The sequence below is a fragment of the Talpa occidentalis genome, unplaced genomic scaffold, assembly GCF_014898055.3.
Source record: "Talpa occidentalis isolate TD23 unplaced genomic scaffold, MPIMG_talOcc4v2.1 talOcc4.9, whole genome shotgun sequence".
Classification (NCBI taxonomy): domain Eukaryota; kingdom Metazoa; phylum Chordata; class Mammalia; order Eulipotyphla; family Talpidae; genus Talpa; species Talpa occidentalis.
This window is the reverse complement of record NW_023605305.1, coordinates 95,291,913-95,312,851: the sequence shown is the minus strand read 5'-3', so window position 1 is coordinate 95,312,851 and position 20,939 is coordinate 95,291,913. Positions and strand designations below refer to the sequence as shown.

Genomic DNA, 20,939 nt, shown 5'->3' with positions numbered 1-20,939 from the left:
CACCAGGGATGCCCCCGGGACTTATGCTCTCTTATTAGTGACAGAGAAGGAAACAAAAAGAAATCCAAGAGAGGTTGGTGCCTATACTATCTGGTTTGGATAATTCTTCCTAGTGGCCATTTTGATGTAAGGAAATATCCACATATCAAAATAAGATTATAGCAAAATTAATTTTAATACAAAATTTAAATAGTGAATTTTCCACAACTGAATATACTATTTATAAATTCAGTATACTATTTGTGATTACCCAAAACTTGCATTTCTTCTGAGGAGCAATAATCTAATGAGTGTATACTACTTGTCTGTGACACACACAAAAAAATACTTTGCTTTTCCACTTTTCCATTCCTTTCATATGATATTAAGTAGCACTGTAACCAGTAGAATTTACTTGATATAATTTAGGTATTTTGTGAAATTTATTAACATTCTCAGGTCAATAGACCATTAGGGTAATTCATTATTATGGTACATATTAAAATGGTGCCTTTTTACAAACACTTTGGAAAACTGACACTACATACTAAACTTGAATACATGCACATTTCAAGATTCAGTAACTCCACTCATATATTCAAGAGAAATGCACTTGTACGCTCACCAAAAGACATGCATGAGAATGGTTTCCACAGCACGATTCATAATATATTCAAGCTAGAAATTCCTCAAATGTCCACCAATGGTAGAACAAATATACTTTGGATATAATAAAAACTATAAGTTAATGGAATACTATCCAGTAATGAGAATGAACTACATGCACTGATATGTGCATGAGAATGAGAATGAATGAAATAGATGTGCTGACATGAATGTCACCCTGGCCTCCAAAGATATCCAAGACTTAATCCCTGGAACCTGTGAATGTTACTTTGTATGGCAAGAGAGACTTTGCAAATGTGACTGAACTAAGGATTTTGAAACGCAAAGATTGTCCTGGCTTATCCAACTGGGCCCTAAATGTAGCAGCAGCAGTAGATCTGACTGTAGAAGAAGAGAAGATGATGTGAGAATGAAAGCAGAGGCTATGAACATGTTAGAAGGGGCTATCATCTAGGAAAAATAGACAGCCAGAGGAAGCTAAAGACAGCAAGAAAACAGACTCTCCACTCACAACCTCCAATTCAGGAACCAACCCACTGACACCTTGACTTTGGCTTAATCAAACTTTTTGGACTTCTGAACTAGAGTGCTGCAAGAGTCTACATTGTTTAAAGTCCTTAAATTTGCGTGATTTGTTACTGTATGAACAGGAAATAAACACATTAAAAATATAATAAATGATGAGGAAAAAAAGATATAAAATAAAATTAACCTATGGTTTTAGAAGTCAGAATAATAGTGACTTCTGGGAGGAAAAAGAAGATAGTGTTAAGAGAGGTGCAAGAGGAAGGTTTCCAGGGTGCTCATAATGCTGTAGTGCTGGTGATATAAGTATGTTTAATTTGTGAAAGTCCATGTTTGTGTACTCTATGTATGGTATATGCAGTTTTAAAAACTGGACCCTTTCCAACACTTATGAGTCTGATCTTCTGCTAAAAAAGAAGTATGTTCAAGGAGGTGAGGAAAATACTAAACATTAACTTTATTTCTCAAGAACCCTAAAGATTTTCTTTCTCCAAAAGATTTTTAAAACCTCAACAATGGACAGAATAGGAGACTTTAAAATGCTAAAAAAGAAGCTAAAAGTAAGCATTGCTAAACTAGCTTTGTTTTTTTTCTGATTCTTAGGACTTTAAATTACAAAAATACAAGTAAAACCACATTTTCTGAAATAACAGTAAGCAAAGGAGGAAATAAGGTTCTGTATACCAAATGATCAAAATGCCTCTGGGCCTGAAATTCTTGAAAATAATAAAAATGGTAATAGGAGAAATTTGTTGCCATTAAAATGTACAGATTATTAAATATAAAAACAATTTATAAAACACATCAGAATTTTATTGCTTGAAGAATACAGCATATGAAATCATGAGAATGTCCAAATGAAAAGTCACTATGCTTCACACATATAATACATTATCAGATGCAGTAAAATATTAATTAACCTGGACTCTGCATCAGGAAAAAAAGTGTGGAAAAATAATCCAAATTATTTACTTAAGAAACAGATATACTTAAAACAGAAAAAGTATAAGGATGTTACAACACAAATCAGAAAAGCCAACACTTATCTCTTAGACTAGACTACCTTTGGTACTTAAACTTTAGGGGGGGGGGAAAAACCCAACAATCCTTTCTCCTTGTCACTGCATGGATACAGTATCAACTTCAACTTAAAACACTGTAACTTAAATAAATGTTCAGCAAGATTAATCTTTTCATGGCATTGGGAAGTGTATTTACTTAACTGCATGACAATATTTCATTTTTTCTAAAACTGGAAAAATAACAGTAAGAAATCTAATACTTGTAAACCTTGTTCAGCTCTCTCCAACTAAAATAGGAATACTGGCAGCTGCCATCTATCTGTGTGTTTGGTGAATATAGAAATTTAAATGATTTGGCAACTGACATAGAAATTTAGATTACTTTATACTATCTTAAGTGGCTTTTTCCATTGTTTCCAAAATACATCAATATGCCATGTGTTCAATACACTAGACTCCTATAAAAATCATTGTCATACTTTACTTACGGGAACCAAAATAAAGTTTCTCCCTTTCAAGGAGCTGGTTGATAAGTATCTTTCATAAAGGGTCAATCAATTATGAGACACTTTCTTAAACAAAAAAACCCCAGATTTTTAAAGCTATCACTCAATTATGATGGAGACAAATGATGCCTTTTCAAAAGGATGCATTAGACCTCTGGGTCATCTAGTCAAGAAAATGTAAAAATAATGCTAAAAACAAACAATAAGTAGGCTATAACTACAAGTTAAATTACAAAAAATCCCTCTTTTATAGCAAGCATGCTCATTGAATTTAATTTCTTTCCCCCAGTAAAGGTCTGAATATTTATGAACCTCAGTTAAACCCATGGAACCTAAGTAATTGTTTCACAGATTCCAATAAACATGGATGGACTAATAAGCAAGTAATACTATTAACAATTATTGGATTGGAGTGAAATAGTAAGAATCATAACAGTCCTCAAAATTGGGCAGTCTTTGAAATATAATAAGGTAGCTCAAGATGAATTATGTCATAATAAAACTAAAGCTTTTACCTCTACATAAAACAAAGTCAAAAACATAGCCCACCAAATTCATACAACTAATAAGGTTGAAGATATTCCACTCTAGTTTTTGAATGTCTTATTTTGAGATTTTCCTAAAGAGTTTTATTTTTTGAGCATATATGTGTATTGTTTGTATATACACTCATTTTAAAAGACAAAAAATTCATATACTACAGAACTGAATTCTGTTTTTTCACCAACCTGAGCTAATGTCTACTGCATTACACAGCACGCCCTCCCAATAATTTAAAATCCCCAATTTTTAGTTTAGTTAAAAGGGCAGAGGAAATGCAATGCAGATTTCGAGTTTCTGTATAAATTTCACTGTATTTTTATAAACTTGGAAGTTTTCTGTAACACTGTTTATTGATCAAATAAAGGACTCACTGCTATCTAAAATTTCATAAACGCCATTAAAAATTCAAAATTGATATTATACTGAACCTTAAATGTTCAATAGTTCAAAGAGACAGTTTTTATATTAATAGCACACAACAGGTGAAACTTAACAGCAGACATCCCTAGAATACCAATGGCAAGTCCATCAAGATGCATACGAAATTACAGATAAGCATTTCTTTCACTGTTTTCTTGTGCAGGGGAAAACATTTATAGAGGAAATAGGAACTCAGCTGGTGAATTTCAGATATCATCATCATCTTCTTCATCCTGAGAAGATCCTGTCTGGTTGGATGCACTGGCTGATGCAGCAGCAAGCTGTGCTTGTTGGGCAGCTTGCTGCATTTGAAGCCATTCCTGTTGAGCCAATTCTGCTTGTTGCTGTCTAGCCTAAACACCAAAAAAAACCATAAAAACAGTAACTTTTTTAAAACTCATAACATACACACACACAAATTTCTTTTTGGTTCATTAATCTGCGTTTCTTCTTTTTGTTTCACTTGATTCTTCTGTCCTTTCAACTTACAAAAGTGTAAATAAACATTTGTCAATCAAAAAATTATGTTTGCTGTTAAAAAGTTCTCTAATTTCAGTATAGCTAACTCTTAGGGGAAAACACTGTACATGAATGCAATAGCTACTTTAATATTTCTTTTGTGTTTCTACCAGTTTACTACTACTCTACACTTACATCTCTCTCTCCCTGAAATACACACACCCACCCACATACATATACACATATCCTTTTCCACATACACACTAGTAAAAAGACACTCTCTAGGACTGAATTAAATGGGAAAGTTCAAATCCATATGTTGTAATTGCTATAAAAACAAACACAGGATTTTAGAAACTAAGATCATATATATGAATTATATATACTGGTGCGATCGCTAAGGCTCCTTCCCAATTTGGTTTCATCCATTAACAGAAAAACTACACCAAGAAGAAGAAACATATTTCCCCATCAGACCCTGCCAGAACAATGCTGTTTTTCCCTTTCTGCCAAATGTAAATAACAATTCTGAGAAAAGGCAGAAAGGGAAAAACAGCATTGTTCTGGCAGGGTCTGATGGGGAAATATGTTTCTTCTTCTTGGTGTAGTTTTTCTGTTAATGGATGAAACCAAATTGGGAAGGAGCCTTAGCGATCGCACCAGTATTTATTATTTAAAACACAAATCTCTCTTGACCATTATAGTTCACATTTTGTGCTCAATTTCGTGTCATGATTATATATGCATTCCCGTATCTATCCACTTTATTCTCTAATTAAGTACATATCTTTTTTCTCCTTTAGACTTGAGAAGAGAGTGCTTTCAAATTCATTGTTGGGTTCCCAATATATGGTCCCTGATGTTTTCTGAATGTTTTGTAGGAAAACAGTGATGCTCAGTATATCTCTTTAACATTAAGATTTTACCAGCTACATTTCTAACTTTTCTTTTCTTTTTTTTTTTTTTTTTTATATAGAGGCATGTTTTCTTTCTTTATTTGTTTGTTTTTGTTTATACATGCACTGGGTACAGTCAGAAGCGCGGGAGGGTGAGAGAATTCACCAGAGCCAGAGCGGAGAGCAGAGCAGGCAGAAGGACCGAAGTACACTGCTGAGGGGAGTAGCGGGCGGCAGGAGAGGTCTGCGCGCCATGTGGGACCCTCCTCCGGTGGCCGGGGAGCAGCCGGGGATCGAACCGGCGCCGCAGAGGCCGCGGGCAGCTTCGCAACCCAGCGCTCAACCGCTGCGCCACCGGGGAGGCCCTCTAACTTTTCTTTATGTCATGACTTTATTATCCAAACATTTCTAGAGGAAAACTCTAGTCAGGTTATTAGCAGACTTAAAAGAACCATTGAATTTGCTACCAATTAAGTTCAAATTTCTCAGTCTAGAGTTTAAAGTTCTCTAACTAACTGCCTGCCCCAACCTATCTTCTTTTTTTGTAACATGTATTTTGTGCTTACAAAAAAAAACCCTAGGACATGAAATGTTTTCCAAACACACCCTCCTTAGAATTTTTATTACCTTTTCTCATGCTGATATTTATTTGAAATTTCCCAATTTTTCACCTACTGAAATTCTACTCTTTCTTCAAGTCAAACTGAAATACTGTTTTCTTTACTAAGTTTTTCTCTGATTCCTCTCAAACCAGTCAGGGTCTAATAAAAAGACAGATGTGGGAACAGAAAGAAGGTAATATAAAGAATTGTTAGCCAGGTATAAGGTTGGTAGCCAAAAAGGAAATAGAGAGAAAGAGAGAACATTATGGTATCATGAAGGTGGCAACCATAGAAAGCAGCTACCACCCTAAACTAGGGAAACAAGGGATGAGGCTAGAATTGTTGAAACTTAGAGGAGTAACTCATGGAACTGAAGCTCAGGTCACTGGTAAAGGGGTATAGATTTGATGGTAGTAGCATCTCTGAGACTGGAGGAGAGCAACAACATTCAAGATCCATGTCCCTGAGGGAGATACATGTTCAGGTTGGTTCTATGAGTATTAGAGAAACTACCAACTATTCATTCCTGCTACACGAAAAAATGAATGTAGCCAGGGTAAAGAAGCACAGCTAGTTTAGTCAAAGGAACTCTATTTAACAGAAGTGAAAGAAAGGAACAAGTGCCTTCCTCTTCCTCTTGTCCCGAATCTCTCTCTAGATGCTTCTGTGGCATCAGAGTCTAAGAAAGAGGGAAGTGAGCTAGAAAAGCAGAAATGTGGTTTGTAGAATACCAGACCCAGTCACAAAGCCAGCATGGAAGGGTGAATCTCAGGTTGAGACAACTGCGTAATAACTGGCACATTCCTGCACCACCAAAAGCTAATGTGATGACTTTGTACTTAAGATCTCTTTATATCTTCCTCATGAAAGCAAACCTCAGATTATAGTTGTTAGTGTGTCTATAGAATACTTCCCTGCAAAACAAAAACTTTTTTAAAAAGGAAATTAGAAGCCAGTTGTTTTCTCTAGCAACTCTTTCACCCATTTTTGTAAAGGACTTTGGAAAACAGTTATTCTAACTCTGGGTACAGCAGAAATACCCAGAATTCAAAATAGACTAAGAATGTTTCACAGGAAATACTCTAAGAGTTCAAAGAAAATAGCAACACAAAGCAAACATGTGAACTCAATCAACCTAAGAATAGTAACTCTATGGCCTAATCAACTCTACTTAGGTTTACTTCTGTGGCATTAAAAAAAGTCAAGTAATTTCAATTTCATACCAATTTTATTGTAAAGGTGCTTGATCTTATAGTTTACTCAATGATCTGCAAAGATATGTACTAATTACATTTAATATTTGCCTGACTAAAAGATACTATAGCCCCATATCAGTTCCCATACTTCCCTCTGAACATAAAAGTAATTTTAGGCCTTAAAAAAAAAAATCACAGTTGGGTCTCCCTAGCGGCTCAAGGGGTTAAATCACAGCTCTATGAAGCTATCTGCAGTCACTGCAGCACTGCAGGAGAGTTCGATCCCTGACTGGCCAGGGAGCTAACCCACATGGCGCAGTAGCAGACCTCTCCTGTCTTGCCCGCTGCTCCCCATAGCAGTGTATTTCAGTAGATCTGCCTGTTCTGCTCCCCACTCTTTCTGGTGAATCCTCTTACCCTGCCCTGCACTTCTGGCCTGCAACTCAGTTCTTGTATGTCTAAATAAATCTTAAAAAAAAAAAAAAAAAAAAAAAAAAAAAAAAAAAATCACAGTCGACTGATATATTTTACTTGTATTCACATCCATAAATTAGAAATTGCAGAGGTATTTATTCTAATTTCCTTCTAAAATGTGGGGTATCAAAGAAGTAGGCATAAATTTTCAAATTTATCTTTTCAAAAAAGATTTATTTATTTTTATGCATACAAGAATTGGGTTACAGGCCACAGGCATAGTGGGGGGGAGGGAAAGGACCCAATAGAGACAGAGTGGGGAACAGAACAGGTGGATTTACTGAAATACACTGCTAAGGGAGCAGCAGGTGAGACAGGAGAGGTCTGCTGCGACATGTGGGTTAGTTCCTTGGCCACGGATGGAACTAGTACTGGAGTGGCTGCAGATAGTTTCATAGTGCTCTCCCTTGCGCCACCAAGGAGGCCCTCTAATTTACTTCTTTGTGGATCTCCATTATGTTTCAAGATTCTCACTACCATGTACTAAAAACAACTCAGTTACAATTTATAGTTACCTTTAATTTCAATGTGTTAATAGTTTCCCCTTTCTAAATATTTGCTATGAGCAGCTTCAAGTGAGGTTCTTGTTGTTTTTGTATTTGAAATGAAGTCTAAAGAATGAAATGAAATAGATTTAAAAAGATGTTATATTTATTATCAGTTTCTTTCATATTTAGGACATAAGTAACTAAATAGGACATGCTAGGCAGCTGCTATAATTTACCTCCCTGTTTGTCTTCTGATGACGAGCTAAGAAATACTAAGGGACCTTCACACATAGGTCAAGGTAAGAAAGAAGGAAAAAAAGTAAGAGGAAATAAAAACCATATAACAAAAACAGGTAAACACAGATATAACAGTCAGCCAATTATTTCTTTCAATTATTATTTTTTTTTTTTTTGCCCTGGAAAGGATAAAGCATGTTTCACTTTAAAATTTCCAAAATAAATTTAACAGACAAAATGGTGACTAGAATATATTAGCACGGTATTGTAGAAAGAGTCAGGTTTTGAAGTCTGAAGATGTAAATTTGAATTGAGATACCAGCATTTCCTAAGAGAATCTACCTGTTTTATTTGTTAAAGCTAATCCTTTTCAGTAAAACTAAGCTCCAATATGATAGAAGCCATGTTTCTTTTATATACTGTCTTAAGTACAGCACCCAGCAGTTAAGTCCGATAGGAAGGATCTCAGTAAATATCTACAGAATGAATAAATGATCTCATGCAAGTTTCTCCATCTTTCTTAGTAATGTAAATGAGTATAATAAAATTTATTATGTCTTAAAAACCCTGGATAGAATGCAACGTATCTAGCAGAGCTTTTTTCCCTCTTTCATCAAATATTTAATTTGGCACCTGTTAGGTGATCTGCAATAATAAAGAATCTATAGATAATAGCTACTATTGTTTTTTTAAATCATTACCCCATTTCTCTTTTTAAATTTTTATGTAAAAGAACTGGGGTGCAGGGCCTCCCCTGGTGGTGCAGCAGTTGAGCCCTGGGCTGCGAAGCTGCCCGCAGCCTCTGCAATGCCGGTTTGATCCCAGGCCAACCCGGCAAGGGTCCCACATGGCACAACAGACCTCTCCTGCCATGCCCGCTGCTCCCCTCAGCAGTATATTTCGTCAGTCTGCCTGTTCTGTTCCCCGCTCTGGCGAATTCTCTCACCCTCCCGTGCTTCGGACTGTATCCAGTGCTTGTATAAACAAACAAATAAATCTTAAACAAAACAAAAACAAAAACAAGAAGTGGGGTGTAGGCCAGAGGGGAGGGGGTGAAAGGATACACAAGAGACAGAATAGGGAGCAGAACAGGTGGAATGAAGGATTGAATTCAGGCCACAGAAGTGATAGTAGTAAGACTTAACCCCCTGGCCACCAGGGAGGCCTCCACTACTCCTTCTTTATTATCTCATATTCATATAAATTATAATAATGTTTGTATGGGGCCTCCCCGGTGGCGCAGCGATTGAGCGCTGGGCTGAGAAGCTGCCCACAGCCTCTGCAGTGCCGGTTCGATCCCCGGCCGCCGGCGAGGGTCCCACATGGCGCACAGACCTCTCCTGCCACCCGCTGCTCCCCTCAGCAGTGTATTTCGTCAGTCTGCCTGTTCTGCTCCCCACTCTGGCTCTGGTGAATGCTCTCACCCTCCCGTGCTTCTGACTGTACCCAGTGCTTGTATAAATAAATAAATCTTTAAAAAAAAAAATAAATAGTAGCTGATGGTGTCCAATATTAAATTTCAGATGCTTTTTCAAACTGGTCATTATGACTATAAATACAACAGCTATAGGGCTTATCTGGAAAAGACTATCTAAAATTATACTACCCAGTTTAATGGTAATTACAGTAATTGGTAGAAAATCTCAACTCTTCTATTCAACTAAAAAAGTGCCTTACAATTTCAAAGAAGCCGCCAGATTATTAAAGACAGGTGTATTAAAGAAGCCAGGTGTATTAAAGACCTAATTTAATATAGTATAACATAGTTGATGTATTACTTTCTAACCGGCCCATTGTTTTAATTCTTAAGAATGTTTAGGTATATTTTTCATGCTTTTAAATAGTCATTCCGTCTTGAAAAAAATCAAAGTAAAATCTCAGCAGTTACTTAGAGTTGTTCTCCTTAAATAGGTTGCTGCAAACATTTGCTTTTATATATAAAGTGGCCAAACAGAGGCAAACTGGCCAGATCTAAACATCAGACAGAGAGGCCTCCCTGGTGGCACAGGGGTTAAGACACCACTGCAGCATGAGTTCGATCTCCAGCCAGGTAGCTACCCACATGGCGCAGCAGACCTTTCCTGACTCGCCCAATGCTCCCCTCAGCAGTGTAGTTCAGTCAGTCCGCCTGTTCTGTTCTGCACTTTGTCTCTGGTGAATCCTCACCCCCCCCCATCTCTGGCCTGTACCCCAGTTCTTGTATGCATAAATAAATCTTAAAAACAAAAAACAAAAAACAAAAAAACACATCAGACTGACTCAGACACAGGAAAAAAAATTTCTCTGGGTACAAAAGTTGATTGAGGAAATGATTTCAGAAACCAGTATGATTTGTTAGCAAAAAGGGCAGGACTCAAATGAAAATAATTTAAAATGCATTAATTACCTTTGCAAATAATTCCTGTTGCTGTCTCAGCAACTCTTCCTCTGGAATGCCAAGATTTTCCAAACGAGAACTGGCCTTTCTTCTTTTTAATGCTACCGTCTTGCATTCTTGTAAGACTTCTTTTACTTCACTGATATAAGAGCCAAAGCCCAAACTTTCTAGTGCTAGGGGAAGGAAATGAAAACATGAAGGAGTCATAAAACATAGCTTTTCCCTCACCTACTTTCTTTATTTTGAGGCTGAGGTTGTTATTTTGTAACAATTTAATCTATTTTATAGGTGACAGAAATTATCTGGATGGTTAAGAAAAAATATTTATCGACTTGCTTAATATTACGTAACATATTAGTTAAAACTTAAGTAAGCTCTGAAGGCCCAGGACTTCACTTTTCCCTTTCTTTCTAACTTTTTAAAAACTAAAGCCTTTCCTGTAAGAAAAAAAATCCAATGTAACAACATGTGGTTTTAGTAAGAAAACATTTTTTCCCATAACCCTCGCAATAAATTAAACATCAATCACTTTCTCAAATATAAAAAAGCAAAATACTTGGAATATATTTGTTAACATATTTTCTGCCATTTGGTTTAGAAAAAGTGGGGGGTAATACATATCCTAAATTTTAATTGGACGGGATAAAAGAAAAAATAAATTCTTTTATCCAATATACTAACAGGAAACTATTTTAGCACAGATAAAAAGCACTGATGGAAATAACTTATGTAATTCAGCATTTACATTCAGCCAACAAGTTTCTCTTAAAAATAAAACTTAACAGGAAGCACCATAAAAACATTTCATGTGATTTGGTAGAAAAAATGGGTTAAAGGAACACTATTAAAGATAGAAAAAAGCATTAGCGAAAAATTCTAACCCTTTATTTTTCCACATTGAGAAAGAACATTTTACAACAAGATAATGCATGCACTCTCTAAATATCTTCTGTAATCCAGAAAGACACGGCATAAAATATTTTTAGTTCACAGCATTTAAAGTCATCTCTTATAGTTTTCTATATAATAGCTACTACCCCAAGGCATATTTTCTGACCCAATGATGAAATACAGGCGGTTAAAAAAAAAAAAAAAAAAAAAAAAAAAAAAAACACACCACCACACCACAACAAATGAACTTAGTTCATCAGTTCTTGAAGTCTTTGAACAATTATGATGAATCAAGCTGCCCTCAGTAAAGATGCCTTGAATTCTAACTTTAGGGATTTGATCCTCAGGGAGGACATCAAATATACCTTTGCAAATCTACATTTCCATGTAGGCTGTGGTTTTTTTAGAGACAGTTTGAAAGATTGAGAACTTTACTTTGAATGTTAGCTGCTTTGATCAATCTTCTTGAGAAATAATCTGATTCCAAAAAACAGAGTACTATTAAATTTTAACTAAGTTAACTTATTGTTCCTACCTCTCCATGGTACATCCAAAAATCTCACTAAGGCATTATTCTGAGTTTTGTATATCAAATTAAAACCACCACATAATTCTAAACATCAAGGAGCTTGGGGCATAATGGAAAATTAAGTGAAAATTGGGCAGCTTGCATTTGTTTTCATTTGAATTGACAGACCACTTTTAAAGTGCCAATGCTGTAAGTCGAATTTAAGACAAACTTTTTTGTTGTTGTTAAAGGCACGAGCACAGTAGTATATTTTCAGTAATACTGGCTGGAGACCATACCAAATAAATCCAAGTGAATGATTTATGGTTTCCCACCACTTTCTAAAGAAAATCTGATTTCCTCAGTCCTACACCAAGCTTCTCCAGGATCTAACCCCACATTGCCATTCCAGGTTTACTTCTGCCATTAAATACCCTTATGGTTCTGCTAAATTTGACTGCTCAGTGTTTCCACACAGGCCCCAGTTTCCCACATTCATGTTGAAGGTTATTCATTCAAGGTGCAGATCAAACTCCATCTTCAAATGAAGTCTGCTTGATCCTCCTAGACAGAAATAATCTCCCCCTTTGAAATCAGATACATGTAAAAATTCAAATGTGGTTGTCACTGTATTTGTATAACCTTGGATACACTGCTTAATATCTCTAAGCTTCAGCTTTCCATCTCTAAAGTGAGAATAGCACCTATTTCATTTCTTCCTACGACTAAGTAGTGTAGTGGTTAAGCATACAGGTCCCGAGGCTGACAGGGTTGACCCCCAACACTGCCTCTTATTAGCTGTGTGACACTAGGTAAGTTTCTTCATCTCTGTGCCTCTAAAACATCAGAACCAGTTTCTGTGAAAAAGAAATGAATTAATGAGATTAGAATAGAGGTTATCCCATAGAAGGAACAAAACTAAGTATTCATGGATTACATTTTTATTAGTTTAAGGACTGTTCTTAACAATTTTTGTTAACAATCTAAGGCACACTGGGCCTCCCTGGTGGCGCAGACAGTTGAGCGCAGCACTGTGAAGCTGTCCGCAGCCTCTGCAGTGCCGGTTCCATCCCCGCTGGCCACGGAGCTACCCACATGGCGTGGCAGACCTCTCTCCTGTCTCGCCCACTGCTCCCCTCAGCAGTGTCTTCAGTCAGTCTGCCTGTTCTGTTCCCTGCTCTATCTCTGGTGAATCCTCTCACCCTCGTGCACATCTGGCCTGTACCCCAGTTCTTGTACAAATAAATAAATCTTTAAAAAAAAAAAAAACAACCAATTTAAGGCACAGTATCTAGCATGAAGGGTCACTCAGTCAATTTAAGAGTATTGTTTATCTTAATTTTTTTCTCTTCATGTAAGAATGCACCCTAATATACAGGACCTAAATAAACATACACAATTCAAGTTGAACAAATATATTTGTAATATAAAATGTTAAACTGGGGCCTCCCTGGAGGCGCAAGGGGTTAAGCACCTCACTATGAAGCAAATCCGCAGCCTCTACAGCACGAGTTCAGTCCCCGGCCAGCCAGGGAGCAACCCACATGGAGAAGCAGACCTCTCCTGTCTCACTCGCTGCTCCCCTCAGCACTGTATTGTAGTTAGTCTGCCTGTTCTGTTTCCCGCTCTGTCTTTGGTGAGTCCCCTCACCCCCCCACCCCCACATCTGTGGCCTGTACTCCTACTCTTGTGTGCATAAATAAATCTTTAAAAAAAAAAAAAGCACTGATTTTAATCCAAATTTTAGACACATTTTGGATAAGGGATATCAACATAGTATCTTGCAAACAGAGATATTTTACATAATTTTCTTCCATGTAGTAGTAGCCATTCCCATTTTTACACAAAGGGATCTTCAAAGATAAGGAAAATGACTCCTAACTAAAAAGGGCAACCATTTACAGTGTTCAGTGCACAATGGTACCATACCATAAAACATATTTGTATGCTAATTATGACACTTGTCCCTGGCAAATGGTAGTAGAGATTTTTTTAAAAAGGATTAGCTTTTTGTAATGTATACAAAGAAACTTTATGGACTATTGATGGCCCTGTTTCTAAACATCTCAGAGTAAAAGCCAAAAAAAAAAAGAAAAGAAAAGAAAAATAAATAGAAAAAGAAACAGAAGAAACAGAAAAAGAAAAAGAAAATTCTGGGTAAAGAAACCCATGTGTCACTTGTTCCTTAGAGGTCTGCCTGCTACCCTCTTTGCAATCTATCTTAAAACTATACACAGAGAAGTTCAAGTTATAGCAGGGAAAAAAATGCTTAGTACACATTTTTCAATTTGAAAGACAGATGTTAACAAGTCATTTTTAAAGAAAAAAGGTAAAAACCCTATCCAGCCACAAAAATTTTAATACAGGCTTATCTTATTTTACACAAGTGATCTATTCCTCTAGTATTTTGTTACAACATTCATTTGTGTAAATTACTTTTTTTTTTGAGATTTATTTATTTATACAAACACTGGTATAATCAGAAGCACGGGAGGGTGAGAGAATTCACCAGAGCCAGAGTGGGGAACAGAACAGGCAGACTGACGAAATACACTGCTGAGGGGCGCAGCGGGCATGGCAGGAGAGGTCTATCACGCCATGTGGGACCCTCACCGGTGGCCCGGGATCAAACCCGCACTACAGAGGCTGCTGGCAGCATCACAGCCCAGAGCTCAACCGCTGTACCACCAGGGGAGACCCGTAAATTACTTTTCAAATGCATGCTTTTCATCAAAAACTAGAGAAAAGACCATTCTCTAATTTCTCAATTTTCTATGTAGGGAAAAGGGTGGTGCTGTAGTTTACTTAAAATATACATTAAATATGTTAAAATATATTAAGAGGATCTAGCGCCTTCTCGGCTCATTAGCCTGGCAAAGGTTCCTGAAGACCCGTAAGAACCGTCTTCCCATGGCATCATGGCTCCTGGGAATATGGGACAAAGAGAGACTAAGAGCAGAGCAGAAAATCAAATATCAGTTACTCTGTATTCTTAGCAGGACCTAGCACAGGGCCAACTATATAGCAGTATTATTAAGTGGGCAGAAGGAAAACAAAAACAACAGATACATAAATTTTAAGGAAAATAACAGTTTTGATAAAAGCACAAAATTATGTACTAGATTTTGCAAGGGAAATTACATGTGTTCTTTTGGGGAAAAATATCAGTATAGATGATTTTTTTTTTTTTAAGAGTTTAGCAGTTTTTGTTTTTTAAGATTTATTTATTTATTTATACCAGCACTGGGTATAGTCAGAAGCGCGGGAGGGTGAGAGAATTCACCATAGCCAGGCCGGGGAACAGAACAGACAGACGGACAGACGAAATACACTGCTGAGCGGAGCAGCGGGTGGCAGGAGAGGTCTGCGCGCCCTGTGGGATCCTGGCCAGTGGCCGGGGATCGAACAGGCGCTGCAGAGCCTGCAGGCAGCTTCGCAGCCCAGCGCTCAACCGCTGCGCCACCAGGGGAGGCCCTGTATAGATGATTATTTAGAAAATATACCATTCTCATTTTTATTATTACAACTTCTCAACAATCACTCAGATACTTTGATTTCAAAACTATTTCACATCCACTTTGCAAAACAGACTGTGGTTTAGGTTTTAGAGTAGAGCTGCTCAAAGTATGGTTCATGGACTTGTGCAAGAACAACTTGTAAAGTCCGTAATAAAGATGTAAATTTCAGTAAACATTTAAGAAACTCCATAGCAAAAATGTAACAATATGAGATGATGGCTGTGTTAACTAAACTTATGGTGGTTATCATTTTGCAATATATACATACATCAAATAATCATGCTGTCTACCTCAAACTTAAACAATGTTATATGCCATTTATCTTAACAAAACTGGAGGAGGGGAAAAGAACCTTCATAGCAATTTGACAGAGTAATTTTAGGTCTACTGAATCTAATAACAAAAAATTGAACTTTGTCCCCTCCCCCCGCCACCGTTTTTCTAGTAGTCCATTTTTATTGCATTTTATAAAAGTACCAGAGAGAGAGAGTAACCAAAAAATTTTAAAAGTTCTTCAATGCAGACAGACCGGAGCAACTCAATTTGTTAAAGAAGGGAGGCTTCAGAGACCTTTTCAAACTTTCACTACTTTCAGTAACTATTCTCATAAATGTGGGAAAAAAAGACAGCAAGAGATTAAAAGTGCACAAAGAAAATACTATCACTTAAAATATTTTTATTTACACTTGGATTTATATGGCAGTATGATATAAGGTTAAACAGAACAGACTTTCAGTTTTGTATTTTAATCTACATTACTACAAATATTGAAAATTATAATTTATTGTAGCATATTTCATGTAAGGCTCTCAACTCTGACTGATTCTCAGTAACTGCAAATTATACCTGAAACCACTGGCATCATTTATACTTAAATGGGGTAACCGTACTGATGTGCCTTAGGCCAAAGACTTTCCAGTGTAGAACTTGAAGCTCTTGACTCAAAGTCAATCCTTTCCATAATTCAGCAGAACATGTTAGAACTCATTTGAGAATATGTGTTCACAGAAGCTTATAACTCCCTCTATTTCTGTATCTGTGATCTTCAATACCAAGTCTACTTTAATAAACTTAAAATAAGCAAAACATTTAGAAATCACTTTTTAATTTAACTAAGTTTTTCACATATTTACTGGCCAATAAAATCATTTCAATTTCAACTTGCATTTTACAGAACTGCTTCAAATACTTAATTTGCTCTGACAAGGTAAAGCAAAGTGGCAAACTGAACTAGAGAAATGTCCTGAAGCAAAGTGTAGTTCATTAAATTTATTATTTAAAAAAATCCCAAGTTCAAAGTAAAAGAATTCTATCACTTTAAAAAGTACATTATTATTTACCTGGATATATCTTTTGTTCCTATTTAATCAGTGCTAACAGAAAAGTATAAAAAATATCTTATCCACATGGTTTACCAGCTTTAGTCTGTAATTTATGCATACAATCTATTCTCCCAACTGGGGAGAATTTGGGGCAAAAATATAGGTCCTTATACACTTCACAGCAATAATAAAAGGGAAAAAAGGTAAATTTATAAATTTGTAACAGGTCAAAATGTGATTTTTTTAAATTAATAAATCATCCTCTGTACACAAAGGAAAATGTTCTTTCATTGGAACTTTCTGACTCATATGCTGATCTGAATTCAGCATATTCCAAAGTTGAACTATTTAGTATACCATTTGCTACAGCTGCACTTTTATTCCATCATGTCAATCAGAAATCTAAATATATCCTAGAAAAGAATAAACTCTACCCAAGAAGACAGATTGTAATGTATTATTAGATTTTTGGAACCATCCCCACTTCTGTGGTGTCAACAAATGTTTAGGCAGATCCTTTTGAAATCTTTTGCAATTTTCATTAGAAAGGCAATGTTGATAAAAGATTCTTTTTCTTTTATAGGAGTTGTAAAAGGAAATTACAGCTATCTGTGTTGGATAATCTTGTGAAAGACTTATGACAACAATCACACACAGAAAGCAAAAAATAAAAACACCAGAGAAAAAATAGACAACTTGGCTTTCATTTTACTTGCCAGAGTGTTCAACACACCAAATGAGAAGGGAAAAAAATACCAGTTTTATAATCAAATATGTGTTTTACTAGGGACTTTTTTCTCCTTGTGTGTTGAAATGGAATTAGCAGAGCAGATTTTAAATCTACCTTTACCTTACACCATTAAAGATCAAAAATGAATCATTTGATCCTTTTGTCAATATTGACAGCAACATATTGGAGATGGTGAATCTAAGCAGATGTCCTCTCCACCTCAAAATAACAGGAAAGGCACCTTTTAAAAGGCTAAATCATTAAAATAAAATGGCAGACCACCACCTGCCTACCAAAGTGATTAAAATTAACCATTTTATTAACTTCAAAAGCAATCAAGAAATGGTTAGAATTTTGATTATAAAGGCAAGTTCTCACCTCAAACGGAATACAACTTTTCTTAAGAATATATGTGAAAGTCACAGAAAGTGCTTTCCAAAATATTATTAATGTTTCTCCACCCTGGAGACAAACCATGAGAATATGGTTCCATAAATGCCTGTTACTGGACTAAATCCTTTCTAACACAAGAAACTGCTGAAACTCTCAGAGGCCCTGTTCAGTAAAAGTTAGAGTGTATACACACCTAAATGGGAACCGCAGCAGGGAAGGTCCAGGAAATATTCCGGGGGTGGGGTGGGGGGGAAGGGAAACCAATAAAACAAACTTCCAATCTTTCGGTCCAAGCTTTAAAATTTTCTCTCCATTGAACAAAGCAGGCCACATAAAAGAAAAATAAAGCAAGGAGGGAAGAAATGGGACGGGGAGAAAGGAGGAGAAAGGAAGGGGGAGGGAGGGAAGGATCGATTAAAGAACTTGCACCCTGCTCCCACAGACAAGAACTGGAGGCTTAGGGAACTTGATGAACGCGAGGGTCCCCAAACTACTTTTCAGGACGTCTACTTTATTCCAGTGACACTTACAGATGTACATTTCATCAGTAAGTTTCACAACGCTGAACACATTCCGGGTACGAGTTTCTTCACTCCTGTGTTAGAAAGCTCAGCTTTTCCTCTGCCTTGGTGACAAGACGGGGCGGGGAAGGCGGGCTGCCTCCACTCCCGCTTTGAGCACCTGTCTACACCTCAACTTTCCACGGGAGAACGGCCGGGCTCCTCTCCGTTGCCACGACCTCGGCTACACCGCCGGCAGGCGATCCCCCCGCGGCCACGCCTAGGTCCCTCTTCAGACCGGAGAAATCCCCGCCGGCTCGGCTCGCCGGGTGTAAGCTGAGCCCTCCACTACGACTCGCTCTTCGGAAGCTGTTACCTGACCCGGGCGCTCCCGGTCCTCAGCGGCGCGGGCTGAATGAAGCGCCCCACGAGACTCCGCACGTGGGCGTATCCGGGCGGCGGCGGCTCCCACGCCCTCGCGGCGTCTCGCGTCCCAGGACCCGGCAGGGGCCGCGCAGGCTCGGACGCGAGCGGCTCGCGCGGCCCCGGGCCGAAGCCCGCGCCCGCCGCCGGCTTACCTTGGATGACGTGCTCCGGCGAGATGGTCTTCTTCTCCGATTTGTTGCAAATCTCATTGGCTTCGGACGATATCAGGTGGATGAATTCCGTGCAGCAGTTCACCACCAGCTCGCGCGCGTCGTTGGCCACCCGCACGTTCGGGAGCGTCTCTTTGATCATCTTATTGATGGCCGCTCTGGGGATCGTGAGGTCGTCGTCGTTGCCCGACGAGGACGCCATCGCCGCTCCCCCGCGCGCCCCCGCTGCTAGGAGCGCCCCAGCTCGCTGCACCCCCCACCCGGGCTTCCCTCAGGGCCGCCTTCGGGGACGGTCCCGCGGCGGGGTGTGAGGGGGAGGCGCCGCCTCGCGAGGGCGGGGGCGCCCGCGTGTGTGGTTTGGGGGAGGCCGAGGGAGCCCAGGGGCTGGGGACTCCGGGCTCGCCCCGCTCGGGCGCGGGGGACAGACGGGAAGGGGCTGTGGGAATCCGACCACCGGGGAGCCGCCTTCGAGTCTCCTCAGAGGGGCGGGCGCGGCCGCCTGGCCGGGTCCCAGCGGCGCCGGGGCGCAGGAGGGTGCGGGGACGCCGGCCTCGCGGCGGCACCGCGGGCGCCCAGCGGGCGCGGCTCTACAGGGCCGGGGCCCCCCAGGCGCCGCCGCCAGCAGACTTTGCCGCCGCCTCCGCCAAACCATCCTGCAGACACCCGCGCCGCCGCCTCACAACATGTCGGACGCGACCGCTGCAGCTGCCGGAGCCCGGGCGGCCGCCTGGGAACGAGTCAGGGCAGAGCCAGGCACAAGGGCAGCGGCTGCGGCGGCCGCCGTGGCCGTTTGGCCCGAACGCGGAAGGTGGAAGCCGACGCCGAGGTAACGGTGGTCCCTCCAGAGGCCGGGGACGAAGGTTTGCTGGAAGCCTCTCCCGACACCCTTTGCGCGGCCGGAAGCCTCGCCCCCCGCTCCCCCGCCCTCCCAGACCGACGTCCGGAAGTGGCCGTTGCCCTGCCCCCACCCGCGCCGCCGGGCACGCCCAGCCGCGCCGCCGGCAGCTCGCGCCGCCAACAGCTTCCGCCGCCCGCCTCCCCGACGCGCGCCCCGGGCCGGGCCAGGTGCGCCGCGCGGTTCCGAGAGCCCGGAGCGCGCGCTCGCCCCCGACTCGGATGGGCTGCGTGGGCGGACGGGCCGGGCTGCGTGGCTTCTGCGGGCGCCCAGCGGACCGGGAGTTCGAAACCTGCCCCAGCCATGGTCGGAGACAAAGGAGATCAGGATTTCGTTAAAATAACTTTCCTGCTCCCTAAAGGCCCGGGCTGGGATAAAGAAAGAAGAACGAGGCTCGGACTCGGGGTTCGGGGGTGGGATTGGGGAAACCCACATGAGAGAGGCTGTGTGCGCGTGTGCGTGTGCGCGCGCGCCCCTGAAGAGCTTTTGATACCTAGGAAATGTTACTCAGATCAAAGCGCTCTGTGGTCTCCTCCTATTTTATGGGGAAGGAAACATTCGGGGAAGTGACTGGCCGTCTCCGTCACAACTAATGGCTAAGCCGGAAACGAGAAATAAGACCCAACCTAGCGAACTTTCAAAGAGCACCCAGTGAGCCACGTTAAGAGCTTCCAACTTGGTCATTGTTCATGGCGTTTTGCTTTTGGAGAGGGAAAAAAGTAAAGGTATAAGCAATTGATTTTTCCTTCTCTCCAGGGTAATTAGTAATAGCACTGCGCGTCAAATTCGTCCCCAAAAGTGTTATTTTTAAAAAACTTTCGTCTTACGCATTTGGAAGAAGAGTCTATTTTATAAATAGTGAAGTGTTGCAATTTCGCAGTAAACGAGAACATTTAAATCAGCGTGGTTGCAATTTAATCAGATACATTGTTACTGATACACACGCCAGCAAACTGGTGTATTTGAAATGGTTTTCTTAAAAAACGTTTTATTTTTATCTAGAACTCTAGCGGTGGCACCTCAAGGAGGCCCTAGTTAATTACACTTGTTTTCATTGAGCATTTTCTTCTGTACACTTGCCATTTCTATGATTTATAAGGTGTAGTCGTTTTGTGAGTGCTACTAAATTTAGTCAAAAATTTCTTTGATAAAACTATTTAAAATTTTTCTTCAAAATAGGAATGTAAAACTGTTGACTTAGATGTTAGCTCTTTATGTGGTGTAACAGGGTGCCC

General features: G+C 39.7%; 1 protein-coding gene across 1 annotated transcript; it reads right to left on the bottom strand.

The window, feature by feature from the left end:
- Positions 1 to 244: 244 nt before the first annotated feature.
- DR1 (down-regulator of transcription 1) lies at positions 245 to 19,038 on the bottom strand. Its single transcript, XM_037499235.2, has 3 exons — positions 18,792 to 19,038; positions 10,361 to 10,524; positions 245 to 3,975 (listed from the first exon to the last, which is right to left on the bottom strand). Exons 1-3 carry the CDS (start codon positions 19,009 to 19,011, stop codon positions 3,829 to 3,831), a joined length of 531 nt encoding a protein of 176 aa, XP_037355132.1. The 5' UTR covers positions 19,012 to 19,038; the 3' UTR covers positions 245 to 3,828.
- Between the last annotated feature and the right edge of the window lie 1,901 nt (positions 19,039 to 20,939).

Bases quoted from the DNA above. Each gene is read 5' to 3' on its own strand.
- DR1 (XM_037499235.2), bottom strand. From the start codon at position 19,011: ATGGCGTCCTCGTCGGGCAACGACGACGACCTCACGATCCCCAGAGCG. The intron at 10,525-18,791 runs GTAAGCCGGCGG...TCCTTCCCCTAG, and splicing joins GCCGGAGCACGTCATCCAAG to CACTAGAAAGTTTGGGCTTT. The intron at 3,976-10,360 runs GTAATTAATGCA...TTTGGTGTTTAG, and splicing joins AACAGGAATTATTTGCAAAG to GCTAGACAGCAACAAGCAGA.